General features: G+C 48.0%; 1 protein-coding gene across 1 annotated transcript in view; it reads left to right on the top strand.

Annotated features, from left to right (window-relative positions):
- The window catches only part of LOC144765880 (uncharacterized), a 75,827-nt gene extending 68,934 nt beyond the window's left edge, over positions 1-6,893 (top strand). Inside the window, exon 2 of the mRNA XM_078650340.1 lies at positions 5,989-6,893. Coding sequence (XP_078506466.1) covers positions 5,989-6,758 — 770 coding nt within the window. The 3' untranslated portion in view covers positions 6,759-6,893. The remainder of the gene's footprint in view (positions 1-5,988) is intronic.
- Positions 6,894-15,297: the final 8,404 nt, after the last annotated feature.

Raw genomic sequence — 15,297 nt, 5'->3', positions numbered from 1 at the left:
CCTCATGGGAACAGTACAGCCCGAACTGCCAAGCCATGTCTTCCATGGACCGGAAACAAGCATCCTGGGACCGGTTTCGGATTCATAATCCTCATCAGCCAGGCTATCTTGAATCCAGTGGCCAAGTGAGCAAGGGACTCACGTCTGAGCATACCCTGCCACACTTAGGGCGAACAAAGCGATACAAAAGGGGATGATGGACGGAGCGTTTGAGCAAATCAAACACTCACCCCCAGTCAACTGATCTGGGTTTAATCCATCACCATTCTTTAGCCCACTCAGCCACCCCATTTCAGACATGGCCATATGCAAATCAGTCTGACCCTATGCCTCATGGGAACAGTAAAGCCCGAACTGCCAAGCCATGTCTTCCATGGACCGGAAACAAGCATCCTGGGCCCGGTTTCGGATTCATAATCCTCATCAGCCAGGCTATCTTGAATCCAGTGGCCAAGTGAGCAAGGGACTCACGTCTGAGCATACCCTGCCACACTTAGGGCGAACAAAGAGATACAAAAGGGGATGATGGACGGAGCGTTTGAGCAAATCAAACACTCACCCCCAGTCAACTGATCTGGGTTTAATCCATCACCATGCTTTAGCCCACTCAGCCACCCCATTTCAGACATGGCCATATGCAAATCAGTCTGACCCTATGCCTCATGGGAACAGTACAGCCCGAACTGCCAAGCCATGTCTTCCATGGACCGGAAACAAGCATCCTGGAACCGGAAACAAGCATCCTGGGACCGGTTTCGGATTCATAATCCTCATCAGCCAAGCTATCTTGAATCCAGTGGCCAAGTGAGCAAGGGACTCACGTCTGAGCATACCCTGCCACACTTAGGGCGAACAAAGCGATACAAAAGGGGATGATGGACTGAGCGTTTGAGCAAATCAAACACTCACCCCCAGTCAACTGATCTGGGTTTAATCCGTCACCATTCTTTAGCCCACTCAGCCACCCCATTTCAGACATGGCCATATGCAAATCAGTCTGACCCTATGCCTCATGGGAACAGTACAGCCCGAACTGCCAAGCCATGTCTTCCATGGACCGGAAACAAGCATCCTGGGCCCGGTTTCGGATTCATAATCCTCATCAGCCAGGCTATCTTGAATCCAGTGGCCAAGTGAGCAAGGGACTCACGTCTGAGCATACCCTGCCACACTTAGGGCGAACAAAGCGATACAAAAGGGGATGATGGACGGAGCATTTGAGCAAATCAAACACTCACCCGCAGTCAACTGATCTGGGTTTAATTCATCACCATTCTTTAGCCCACTCAGCCACCCCATTTCAGACATGGCCATATGCAAATCAGTCTGACCCTATGCCTCATGGGAACAGTACAACCCGAACTGCCAAGCCATGTCTTCCATGGACCGGAAACAAGCATCCTGGGACCGGTTTCGGATTCATAATCCTCATCAGCCAGGCTATCTTGAATCCAGTGGCCAAGTGAGCAAGGGACTCACGTCTGAGCATACCCTGCCACACTTAGGGCGAACAAAGCGATACAAAAGGGGATGATGGACGGAGCGTTTGAGCAAATCAAACACTCACCCCCAGTCAACTGATCTGGGTTTAATCCATCACCATTATTTAGCCCACTCAGCCACCCCATTTCAGACATGGCCATATGCAAATCAGTCTGACCCTATGCCTCATGGGAACAGTACAGCCCAAACTGCCAAGCCATGTCTTCCATGGACCGGAAACAAGCATCCTGGGACCGGTTTCGGATTCATAATCCTCATCAGCCAGGCTATCTTGAATCCAGTGGCCAAGTGAGCAAGGGACTCACGTCTGAGCATACCCTGCCACACTTAGGGCGAACAAAGCGATACAAAAGGGGATGATGGACGGAGCGTTTGAGCAAATCAAACACTCACCCCCAGTCAACTGATCTGGGTTTAATCCATCACCATTCTTTAGCCCACTCAGCCACCCCATTTCAGACATGGCCATATGCAAATCAGTCTGACCCTATGCCTCATGGGAACAGTAAAGCCCGAACTGCCAAGCCATGTCTTCCATGGACCGGAAACAAGCATCCTGGGCCCGGTTTCGGATTCATAATCCTCATCAGCCAGGCTATCTTGAATCCAGTGGCCAAGTGAGCAAGGGACTCACGTCTGAGCATACCCTGCCACACTTAGGGCGAACAAAGCGATACAAAAGGGGATGATGGACGGAGCGTTTGAGCAAATCAAACACTCACCCCCAGTCAACTGATCTGGGTTTAATCCATCACCATTCTTTAGCCCACTCAGCCACCCCATTTCAGACATGGCCATATGCAAATCAGCCTGACCCTATGCCTCATGGGAACAGTACAGCCCGAACTGCCAAGCCATGTCTTCCATGGACCGGAAACAAGCATCCTGGGACCGGAAACAAGCATCCTGGGACCGGTTTCGGATTCATAATCCTCATCAGCCAGGCTATCTTGAATCCAGTGGCCAAGTGAGCAAGGGACTCACGTCTGAGCATACCCTGCCACACTTAGGGCGAACAAAGCGATACAAAAGGGGATGATGGACGGAGCGTTTGAGCAAATCAAACACTCACCCCCAGTCAACTGATCTGGGTTTAATCCATCACCATTCTTTAGCCCACTCAGCCACCCCATTTCAGACATGGCCATATGCAAATCAGTCTGACCCTATGCCTCATGGGAACAGTACAGCCCGAACTGCCAAGCCATGTCTTCCATGGACCGGAAACAAGCATCCTGGGACTGGTTTCGGATTCATAATCCTCATCAGCCAGGCTATCTTGAATCCAGTGGCCAAGTGAGCAAGGGACTCACGTCTGAGCATACCCTGCCACACTTAGGGCGAACAAAGCGATACAAAAGGGGATGATGGACGGAGCGTTTGAGCAAATCAAACACTCACCCCAGTCAACTGATCCGGGTTTAATCCATCACCATTCTTTAGCCCACTCTGCCACCCCATTTCAGACATGGCCATATGCAAATCAGTCTGACCCTATACCTCATGGGAACAGTACAGCCCGAACTGCCAAGCCATGTCTTCCATGGACCGGAAACAAGCATCCTGGGACCGGTTTCGGATTTATAATCCTCATCAGCCAGGCTATCTTGAATCCAGTGGCCAAGTGAGCAAGGGACTCACGTCTGAGCATACCCTGCCACACTTAGGGCGAACAAAGCGATACAAAAGGGGATGATGGACGGAGCATTTGAGCAAATCAAACACTCACCCCCAGTCAACTGATCTGGGTTTAATCCATCACCATTCTTTAGCCCACTCAGCCACCCCATTTCAGACATGGCCATATGCAAATCAGTCTGACCCTATGCCTCATGGGAACAGTACAGCCCGAACTTCCAAGCCATGTCTTCCATGGACCGGAAACAAGCATCCTGGGACCGGTTTCGGATTCATAATCCTCATCAGCCAGGCTATCTTGAATCCAGTGGCTAAGTGAGCAAGGGACTCACGTCTGAGCATACCCTGCCACACTTAGGGCGAACAAAGCGATACAAAAGGGGATGATGGACGGAGCGTTTGAGCAAATCAAACACTCACCCCCAGTCAACTGATCTGGGTTTAATCCATCACCATTCTTTAGTTCACTCAGCCACCCCAGTTCAGACATGGCCATATGCAAATCAGTCTGACCCTATGCCTCATGGGAACAGTAAAGCCCGAACTGCCAAGCCATGTCTTCCATGGACCGGAAACAAGCATCCTGGGCCCGGTTTCGGATTCATAATCCTCATCAGCCAGGCTATCTTGAATCCAGTGGCCAAGTGAGCAAGGGACTCACGTCTGAGCATACCCTGCCACACTTAGGGCGAACAAAGCGATACAAAAGGGGATGATGGACGGAGCGTTTGAGCAAATCAAACACTCACCCCCAGTCAACTGATCTGGATTTAATCCATCACCATTCTTTAGCCCACTCAGCCACCCCGTTTCAGACAAGGCCATATGCAAATCAGTCTGACCCTATGCCTCATGGGAACAGTACAGCCCGAACTGCCAAGCCATGTCTTCCATGGACCGGAAACAAGCATCCTGGGACTGGTTTCGGATTCATAATCCTCATCAGCCAGGCTATCTTGAATCCAGTGGCCAAGTGAGCAAGGGACTCACGTCTGAGCATACCCTGCCACACTTAGGGCGAACAAAGCGATACAAAAGGGGATGATGGACGGAGCGTTTGAGCAAATCAAACACTCACCCCCAGTCAACTGATCTAGGTTTAATCCATCACTATTCTTTAGCCCACTCAGCCACCCCATTTCAGACATGGCCATATGCAAATCAGTCTGACCCTATGCCTCATGGGAACAGTACAGCCCGAACTGCCAAGCCATGTCTTCCATGGACCGGAAACAAGCATCCTGGGACTGGTTTCGGATTCATAATCCTCATCAGCCAGGCTATCTTGAATCCAGTGGCCAAGTGAGCAAGGGACTCACGTCTGAGCATACCCTGCCACACTTAGGGCGAACAAAGCGATACAAAAGGGGATGATGGACGGAGCGTTTGAGCAAATCAAACACTCACCCCCAGTCAACTGATCTGGGTTTAATCCATCACCATTCTTTAGCCCACTCAGCCACCCCTTTTCAGACATGGCCATATGCAAATCAGTCTGACCCTATGCCTCATGGGAACAGTACAGCCCGAACTGCCAAGCCATGTCTTCCATGGACCGGAAACAAGCATCCTGGGACCGGTTTCGGATTCATAATCCTCATCAGCCAGGCTATCTTGAATCCAGTGGCCAAGTGAGCAAGGGACTCACGTCTGAGCATACCCTGCCACACTTAGGGCGAACAAAGCGATACAAAAGGGGATGATGGACGGAGCGTTTGAGCAAATCAAACACTCACCCCCAGTCAACTGATCTGGGTTTAATCCATCACCATTCTTTAGCCCACTCAGCCACCCCATTTCAGATATGGCCATATGCAAATCAGTCTGACCCTATGCCTCATGGGAACAGTACAGCCCGAACTGCGAAGCCATGTCTTCCATGGATCGGAAACAAGCATCCTGGGACCGGTTTCGGATTCATAATCCTCATCAGCCAGGCTATCTTGAATCCAGTGGCCAAGTGAGCAAGGGACTCACGTCTGAGCATACCCTGCCACACTTAGGGCGAACAAAGCGATACAAAAGGGGATGATGGACGGAGCGTTTGAGCAAATCAAACACTCACCCCCAGTCAACTGATCTGGGTTTAATCCATCACCATTCTTTAGCCCACTCAGCCACCCCATTTTAGACATGGCCATATGCAAATCAGTCTGACCCTATGCCTCATGGGAACAGTCCAGCCTGAACTGGCAAGCCATGTCTTCCATGGACCGGAAACAAGCATCCTGGGACCGGTTTCGGATTCATAATCCTCATCAGCCAGGCTATCTTGAATCCAAGCACCCTGGGACCAAGAGTCCCACCAGGGTGGTGTGGCGTGAAGGGAGCATCCCCCGAGGGTGGATGGGTGCTCGCTAGCAGTCTCCGGCATCAGAGAAGGTTAGTGAGTCCCGCGCTGCGTGGGGGAAGGCGGCGCTTTGTAGCGCGATGTCAGTGCCTCCCCCTGCAGCAGCTGTGGCCACTCGAGATAGAGCGATGCACCCTGGGACCAAGAGTCCCACCAGGGTGGTGTGGCGTGAAGGGAGCGTCCTGCGAGGGTGGATGGCTGCTCGCTAGCAGTCTTAGGCAGCAGAGAAGGTTAGTGAGTTCCCTGCTATGGATTACAAGTCGTTCTCCAGATCAAAACTCAATCTTTAAATTCTTTTTTTTAAGTAGTCAGAACCCTGCCCATGAGAGGTCACCACATGTGAACTGTAGAACTACAAGCAGCAAATGATTGTTTACAGGTAGTAACATTTCCTTCCTTCCTAGATATTACTGTCCACCTTTCTCATATTATAACCGTGCGTTTCTTTCAAGAAATATTTCCCTTGTATAATTCTCAGTGTTCATTTCATTCTGCAGCACAGCAGCCGACGACAGAAAGTATGAATGGGAAAGAGAAACTTAAAGCTTCTGGAGGAAGGAAGAATTTTGCTTATAAAATGAATGAAGGAAAACACAGAGGAATGCAGAGGAGGGAGAATTTTAACAATAAAATACTTCTTACATGGCAGAAAAGAATAGGCACCAGCCTAAGAGCATATGCCTGTGCTGAGTGTAAGAAGACATTTACTGGAAAGACGCATCTTTTACTGCACGAACAAACACACACAGATTGGTATCCTTACACTGAGCATGAAATGAGGTTTGCTGATAAGGCAACACATGAAAAAACTCACAGTGGAGAGCGGCCCTTTCACTGCAATGTCTGTGAGAAAAGTTTCACTCAGAAGGGAAATCTTCTACAACATCAAAGCGTACACACAGGAGAGAAGCCTTATCACTGCACTGTGTGTTCCAAGCGCTTTGCTTATAAGGCACACCTTGTACGGCATCAAAGAACTCACACAGGAGAGAGGCCTTATCGCTGCACAGTGTGTTCCAAGAGGTTTTCTTGGAAGGCGAGCCTTGTACGGCATCAAAGCGTACATACAGGCCAGAGGCTTTATCACTGCACTGTGTGTAGCAAGAGGTTTTCTCAGAACGAGACCCTTGTACGGCATCAAAGAACTCACACAGGAGAGCGGCCTTATCACTGCACTGTGTGTTCCAAGAGGTTTTCTCAGAAGGCGACCCTTGTACGCCATCAAAGCGTACACACAGGCCAGAGGCTTTATCACTGCCCTGTGTGAAGCAAGAGCTTTGGTCCTAAGGCAAGCCTTGTACACCAAACAACCAAACAATTTAAAGAGGGTCCAAGGGATATATAGTTTAAAGACCCGTACCTGATTATTATCCCCAGCTACTTCGATATATATAACCCAAGAAAACAGAGGGTCTGCCAAATCTATTATATGGCTTCAATGTCAAACCGAGTTACCAAAATCACGGAGCGTATAAATCGCATGGAGACAGTGTGTTATAATGAAGAGTGAACACAGTGTATAGAAAGACCCAACACCATTCAAAAGAATCACAGATGGTTAACAAATCCAAACACTGTAGCAATGGGTTACCATCAAATTGACTCAATGATCAGTCCTATCATCTGGCCAAACCCAGGTGTAAATCCGGCTGGTCCCCTGATCATTGGGACATCAAGCACCACACCATTTGTTGCTGGTAAAGGATTTGGACCACCACTACAAATGAAACGTCAGTAATGGCTGATCTATGATGGTCAAGTGAAAAATAGTGCAACGCAAATTATAAAGTGACATTAAAATAGGATGGAGTGTTCTCCTATAGAAAACTTTATTCTGCGGACGAACGCCACCTCCTAATTAAAAACCAAGAACAGTGCAAAAGAGACAGTCAACAAATATTTGTCTTGTAACGGGCCAACATGTTTCTGCCTACCGGGTAAACAATCCCATGGCATTCGTCAGGGCCTTTGTTCTTTTATTAGTTGCACTTAAATAGTAGTGAAAAACAAAGCAAACACCACCTTCACCAAGTGAGTAGACTTAGAGAAAGAAAAAGGTTGAATACGGTACGACCTGTAACAACCTGGAAACATTACACCTCCATGGGAAATACGATTTGAGTCTTGGGGGAGGTGACCTCCCCCAAGACTCAGATGAGTGCTTGAGGTACCGACGGATAGTGCGGGGCCTCGTAATACCTGAGCAAGGTCCAGGTGAGGTGAGGTCTATTCCCCTACCATGAAGGAAATAGTATTTCCCATGGAGGTGTAATGTTTCCAGGTTGTTTCCAGGTTGTTACAGGTCGTACCGTATTCAACCTTTTTCTATCTCTAAGTCTACTCACTTGGTGAAGGTGGTGTTTGCTTTGTTTTTCACTACTATTTAAGTGCAACTAATAAAAGAACAAAGGCCCTGACGAATGCCATGGGATTGGTTACCCGTTAGGCAGAAACATGTTGGCCCGTTACAAGACAGATATTTGTTGACTGTCTCTTTTGCACTGTTCTTGGTTTTTAATTAGGAGGTGGGGTTCGTCCGCAGAATAAACTTTTCTGTAGGAGAACACTCCATCCTATTTTAATGTCACTTTATAATTTGCGTTGCACTATTTTTCACTTGACCATCATAGATCAGCCATTACTGACGTTTCATTTGTAGTGGTGGTCCAAATCCTTTACCAGCAACAAATGGTGTGGTGCTTGATGTCCCAATGATCAGGGGACCAGCCGGATTTACACCTGGGTTTGGCCAGATGATAGGACTGATCATTGAGTCAATTTGATGGTAACCCATTGCTACAGTGTTTGGATTTGTTAACCATCTGTGATTCTTTCGAATGGTGTTGGGTCTTTCTATACACTGTGTTCACTCTTCATTATAACACGCTGTCTCCATGCGATTTATACGCTCCGTGATTTTGGTAACTCGGTTTGACATTGAAGCCATATAATAGATTTGGCAGACCCTCTGATTTCTTGTGTTATATAAACCTTGTACACCATCAAAGAACACACAGGCGACGGCCATGACGCCGAAAGGGGTATGGAAACTGCTGTAAACAAAACGTGGTGCTCAGCAGCATCAAGTAACGCATACAAGATGGAAGCCTTCCCAAAGCACTGCTAAAAAACCTTCATTTTAAAAAAAGAAATGTGATCTTTTACATCATCTAAGAATCTACACATGAAGTTAGACCTCCTACGACATCTAACGATCCTTCCGGGCTGAGGTCCTCCCTTTCCTCTGAATGTCACTCTAATGTTCGCAGCGTCTCCAAACAGAATGTAGGTTCTTCAACGTCACTTCACCAAGCAACGAACTTCACAGAGGCTGCTTCCCTGCGAATTAAACCTGTCAGACTCTGGTGAGAATTATTTTTGTTTCTATTATCCTTTTGAAAAACAAACAAACAAAAAGACAGCATACATCTTACACAGTAAAGCCAATTCCATCTCCAACAGACAGTAAAAAACCTCACCCAAGCTGGAAAGCAGCACCCCTTAACATGGAAGAGCCAAAGCTGTCGAGTAGGTTCAGCCATTTGCCCCAAACCCTGTGGAACCTCGCATGACAACCATGTGTCTCAAAGAGGGGTTCCTCTTGGGCCGTGCACCAATCCACTCTCCGGCACCACTTTTGCAGGGTAGGGGGGTGGGGCTGGGCCCAGGCTGCTGCAATATCTCGTTTAGCCACAGCGACCAGTGTTCCCAGAAAATGTTTGTCCGGTCTAGAGCCGTCCAAACCATTAAATACACCCAGGGAAGACGTAAGGGATTGTGTGGAACCTGCTCAACCCAAGGTCTGTGTGAGCTCAGATTCCACCTTGGACCAGAATGGGTCAAGGCCTGGGCAAAGCAAACCATTTGGTAGAAGTCGGCCAGAGTTTGGCCGCTATTCTGGTGAGAATTAAATAAACAAAAACTAACTTTCACATACTTTACAAAGCAAAACAGATTGTCTGATAAAGACACTGTAAGGAGTATTTCAACGCATGCTGTGATGTGTTTTGTGAGGTCAGTTGTTGTCCTGTTCTAGTGGGAGGGGTGAGATTGACAACTAAACAAATGGCACTATCGCAGGGAGCTGTTTGCCAAGAATGACTTATTTTATGCAATAAACCTTTGCTAATAAACTAATCACCCCGCCTGTTTTATGTGGTGATGAGACTGAACGCCCTGATGAGTTTGAAGTATCTCCAGAGTGTATATTTCTAGCCTGGTGATTAGTCTGTCCCGGAAGAGGGTGGGGAGGAGCTTAGGCTCCCCTGCAGCCCTCCCACCACCAGTCCCTCAGATGTGAGGCATTCCAGTGTGTAGTTCGCTCCATCACTGTGTTTATTAGAGAAGGGCAAGCGTTACAAGTACAATGTGCAATGTTGATATTTCGGAAGACAACTTTTGACATTTAATAGTGTAATTGCTTTGGGAACACCTTTGTCTCTTGGACCTTTTACTTCACTGAACGTATTGGTTGGCTTAATATAGTCTGATGACCCTGGACTCTGTGCCATTTGTTAGCGCACAAGGCTTGCCCCCAAACCATTATATCGAAGCAACAGCACTAGTGTATGGAGTCGTGAAGCATCCTAGTTAACATTGTGTGTGACCCCACAAGATACACCCGTGGTCCTCCATTACCATGAAGCAAGGGACAGACAGATGTCTGTTGCTAGGCTTTGTGCGAGGCTGCTCTTGGGTCACTCGGACACCAGTCCCCAGGTCGCCACCCACATTTGGCCATGTGCTGGAGCTTGCTGTGGCTGGTAGCAAGCCCTGGATCTGCAGTGACATGTGTGGGTCTCCAGGAGTGAACTAAGTGGTAACGGTGGCATGTATGTATGTGTCTGCAATGATGAGACGCCCTGGGTGCTAAGTGAATGATGAGACTAGGAATTGGGGGCCTCAGCTAAAGCTGTGATACCGGATTATTGTCAAGAGCAAGTCAGTGGTCCCAATATTGTTACAGCTGCGTTGGCACAATTACGGCATATCAGACCGCCATAAAACTTTATTTGGATTACATAGGCCATAAAAGTACAAGTTACAAACATATTAGACTCAAATTTCATTTATTAAAACACATAGATAAACACATTCAGGATCTCAACAAATATAAACATGGTATAAAATGTCGATAACTTAAATCCTACGACCAAGACCAAAGCCCAACCCATTAGCAGTATCTTTTCCTAATTATAAGTGACCCTCTAATGAAACTGATCACAGCAAAGCAAATCTCAGGTGGGTCAAGGTGCTGCAGCAATCTAAAACCTCCCTGAAAAGAAGTAAAACTATGAGGAAATAAAAAAAATGCTTTCTCACTGATTTATAAAGTGCTCAGAAAAGCAGAAAGGGCAATGTGCTTTGCCATAACTAAGGGCAGGATGAGGGTTCTCAAACCAAACCCCTTGATGTGGGAAAGCAAAGAGAAAATGCAGGGACCACAATCAAAGCCTGCTCAAATAAAACCTATTTTGGGCCTTTCAATACAAGAGAAGTAAAATTCCAGCTTGTTGCCACATGTTAAAGCAAAGTAATTTGCCAGAGAGGGAAGCTGAGCGGCTTGTTGCTGTGCATACGCTGCGCCTGGTCCTAAAATGGCGGCTTTATCTGATCTCTAGCTGAGCGGGAAAATTGGTTGGGGTTCTTAAAAAGCTCTAAAGCTCCCAGCCTACTAAGAGTGTGCTTAAAATACCCTACTTAAGGAATAACAAGAATTACCCAAGTTCAGGCATTCCTGAAGAATACATTTAGAGAACCATAGCTCCGGAGTTTGCTAATTTTTCAACCATAATAACAGAGTGGGGCCAGACCCAGGATATGCCACACAAAATGTAAGCCCACTTCTGAGTGACAGAAAAAAAACGGTGCGCCCTGTGGCATCATCAAGAGTCTTTGGAGAAAATTGTTCTCTGTTATTTTGAATCTAAAGCTATCGCACATCCCCCAAACACCGGCCCCATACGAGGCTATTGAAAGACACTTTGATTTAAATAAAGTGATAATTTCCCTCACTGGCCTAAGACCTAACTGTGCTGCGAAGTGAAAAATTGCTTCCACGGTTCTGTTAGTTTGTTGTACCATCAACACCATCAAGAACACCCAGTTAGCTTGTCGATTGAAGGGCAACCCCAAATAACAACAAGCATTTGCAATTCAATAGGTCTTACATTTGCGAGAGTTTAAGCAATTGGCATTGTAAATAACAATACCTTTTATTTATCTATTTTGCTAATTAACACATAAATACAAGACATTCTAATTTACAAAGCTAACAGTTGAAACTCTTTTAAATGCAAGACCTATTCCATTTCAAAGAAGCGGCCGCCATTGTTCCGGGCTGCTTTGAAAGTGAAAGCGTGCATGGCACACTGAATGTTGCAGGAAAGCATGTGGTGCCTGCAGTAGGAGATACTTATTAAAGAAAATAGTGTTTACAGACTAAAACAAGCATTGGCATAGCCAATAGGTCTCGCCTTTGCGACCTTATGTGTTTAGCTAAAACGTTCGGCTATGTTGTAGAGTATTGTAGCTGCTGTGCATTATGTTGAAAATTTATAATAAAAAGTGTTGAGCATTTTTGTTACCTTTATACAAACTAAGACGACATTATATATTACTGAATAACCTGATTAAATAAAGATTTTAACCTAAAAAATGTCTTCTAGTTTTTTTGTACTTGTAATTATGTGCTACTGAATGGTATGTGGAGTGTATTTATGTTGCATTGAGTAGAGTGTAATTATGTGGTGTGTAACTTTGTCGCACTGATTTCAAGGCTATCGCTAGTTTTGAGTTGAGATGACACCGCTCCTCCTCCTGCATCAATAAATGGCAGAAACCGAAGGACTGTGGCGTGACGGTAAAAACAACCTCTGATGCTTAGCTTACCCTTTGACTTTGAGCCTTGGTGTGCTGCTCGCCCTCTGCAAAGTGAACGTCGCCCCTCAGTAGCTTCCTGTGTGCTGCTTGCCCTCTGCAAAGTGAACGTCGCCCCTCAGTAGCTTCCTCTGCCTACCCAAGAAACAAGGACACACGTCGCCGCTCGTAGGTGCCAAGATCCACGCTGAAAAATGCGTCTCCTAGGAAGAGATGCCGCATCTAACCCCCTTTAGAGGGGTCCACGGCCTTTGGGGTGCGCTATTATGCAGCTCCGGGGCAATAGTGCTGCCCTTAGTTTTCAAAAGAAAGTGGCGCTGCGCGGATCTGTGAATGTTTCCCAGGTCGGATTCGCCCCTTCCTCCTAGTGCTTTAACAACACGGGGCTGGCAGAAAGCAGCCCTGGTGGAATGCTTCTGTGGAAGCACTCAGGATGATAATTATAATGCTCCCTGGGTGGAGGAGAGCGCGCGGCACTCATGCAGGCGCCCGTGGCTGATTTTGGGAGGGAGAACAGAGTCCACAACAATCGAATACCACAATAGCAGCAGCACCACTGGCGACAGGCAGACGCCGTCTATAGTACAATTAATCCATTGTGCGTCCCGCAGAAGTCCATGGACCAATTTCATTGACCGCTTGCCTCCTCCTCCTCCTGTCCAGGCCCGGTTCTAGTGGGTGGGCCAAACAGGAGCCTTGGCCCACCCAAACAGGAGCCTTGGCCCACCCAAACATGAGCCTGGCCCACCCAAACAGGAGCCTTGGCCCACCCAGACAGGAGCCTTGGCCCACCCAAACAGGAGCCTTGGCCCACCCAAACAGGAGCCTTGGCCCTCGCAGTGAGGGCTTGAAGGCAGCTTCCCTTGCGAATACACAAACACACAGACAGTTTTAGAGATTATCGCAGCCGCACCCGAGTACTTCACAGGTCTTTAAAACACCATTACCATGTTAAGGAGGCTTTGTTTCTTTTTTCACCCCTTCATCTCTTTGTTAATGGTAACCTTTGCCTACTGTTCTGCTGCATGGATATTTCTTTGCCTATGCAGCACAGGAGAAAATACATTTGTTTATTCCTATTCTGGGGAGGGTGGAAGTGAGGGAGTCTGAGGAGGAGGTCATGAGGGGGAGGGGCTACAGAGAGATGAGGGACACTGGGGGAGGGTGGTAGTGAGGGAGTCTGAGGAGGAGGTCATGAGGGGGAAGGGCCACAGAGAGATGAGGGGCACTGGTGGAGGGTGGTAGTGAAGGAGTCTGAGGAGGTCATGAGGGGGAGGGGCTACAGAGAGATGAGGGGCACTGGGGGAGGGTGGAAGTGAGGGAGTCTGAGGAGGAGGTCATGAGGGGGAGGGGCCACAGAGAGATGAGGGGCACTGGTGGAGGGTGGTAGTGAGGGAATCTAAGAAAGAGGTAATGAGGGGGAGGGGCTACAGAGAGATGAGGGGCACTGGGGGAGGGTGGAAGTGAGGGAGTCTGAGGAGGAGGTCATGAGGGGGAGGGGCCACAGAGAGATGAGGGGCACTGGGGGAGGGTGGAAGTGAGGGAGTCTGAGGAGGAGGTCATGAGGGGGAGGGGCCACAGAGAGATGAGGGGCACTGGTGGAGGGTGGTAGTGAGGGAGTCTGAGGAGGAGGTCATGAGGGGGAGGGGCCACAGAGAGATGAGGGGCACTGGTGGAGGGTGGTAGTGAGGGAGTCTGAGGAGGAGGTCATGAGGGGGAAGGGCTACAGGGAGATGAGGGGCACTGGGGGAGGGTGGAAGTGAGGGAGTCTGAGGAGGAGGTAATGAAGGGGAGGAACTACAGAGAGATGAGGGGGCACTGGTGGAGGGTGGCAGTGAGGGAATCCGAGGAGGAGGAGGTCACTAGGGGGCCTATGAAGGGATGAGGGGCACTGTTGGAAGGTGGTAGTAAAGGTATTTACGGAGAAAGAGGTCAGTGGTGGGCTGAAAAGGACCTTCGCACCAGCGCTAAAGCCGGCCATGTCATGGCCTTTCTGTTTTTGTTTATTTAGTTAGCAGTCGGGTCTTAAGGGCTTCTGTGGAACATACTTCAAAGTGCGTGCTAATTATATTTACTGCTATATTCAATGTTTTAAGTTTGAAGGTGATTTGACTAATGTTTTTACTGGGAAAAATGAAAGTGGAGCCTGATGGTGCCTGATATGGGGCTGGGGCTCCAAGGTCAGCTATACGATAAAGTACACTGGAGAGGAGTAGTGGATAATCAAGCCTGTAAGGGAGTGCGTTGCAGACTCCGGGGTCCGGTGGATGTAGTAATGAAGAGAGATTCTCCCTGAAGGCTCGCACAGAGGGAGCCCGAGAAGTGTCACTTGCCTGATACTCCCACCTCAGAAACCTCCTCTTCCCATCAAAGAAACATTACATGGAAAAAACACTTTTTGAGAGTGATAATTTTTAGAAAGAGATTTGGAAAAGATTGTGCTTTACTGGGCCTTGTAAGACTAACAAGAGATAAAGGAGGGCCCTTATGCAGGCTTGCCCAGACATATATGTGACAAATCGAGCTCGCAGTGGCCCACCCAAATGCATCCTTGGCCCACCCAAATAAAAATTCCTGCCTGCTCCTGGTAAACGGCTGAGGTGCCTGTTCCAAGAGGCTGCTGCTTTATCCAGGGAATAAATGGATTAATTGGATTAAATTGCATGTCAGTCTGCTGCCTTGCAGTCAAGGTGTATGTAGTAAATGTCCTCTCCACTGTTCTTCTCTGGATAGACTGTACTATGATATCTGTGACATCATGGAATGTCTGGGTGTCCCTCTGGCTCACTGTGCCTCTCTCTAACTTACTGTGGCAGTTGGTCATCTCAGGGTGAGCTGCTAACGGCTGGCTCCTGGTGGGGTTTTACTTATGATCTTGACCTGTCTACCTAACTTGGAAGGAACTTGCAATAAAGGATCTTAACTTA

This window comes from Lissotriton helveticus, chromosome 1_1 (assembly GCF_964261635.1).
Source record: "Lissotriton helveticus chromosome 1_1, aLisHel1.1, whole genome shotgun sequence".
In the NCBI taxonomy this organism is placed as follows: domain Eukaryota; kingdom Metazoa; phylum Chordata; class Amphibia; order Caudata; family Salamandridae; genus Lissotriton; species Lissotriton helveticus.
Note: the sequence above shows the minus strand (reverse complement) of the source record. Positions and strands in the feature narration are given on the sequence as shown.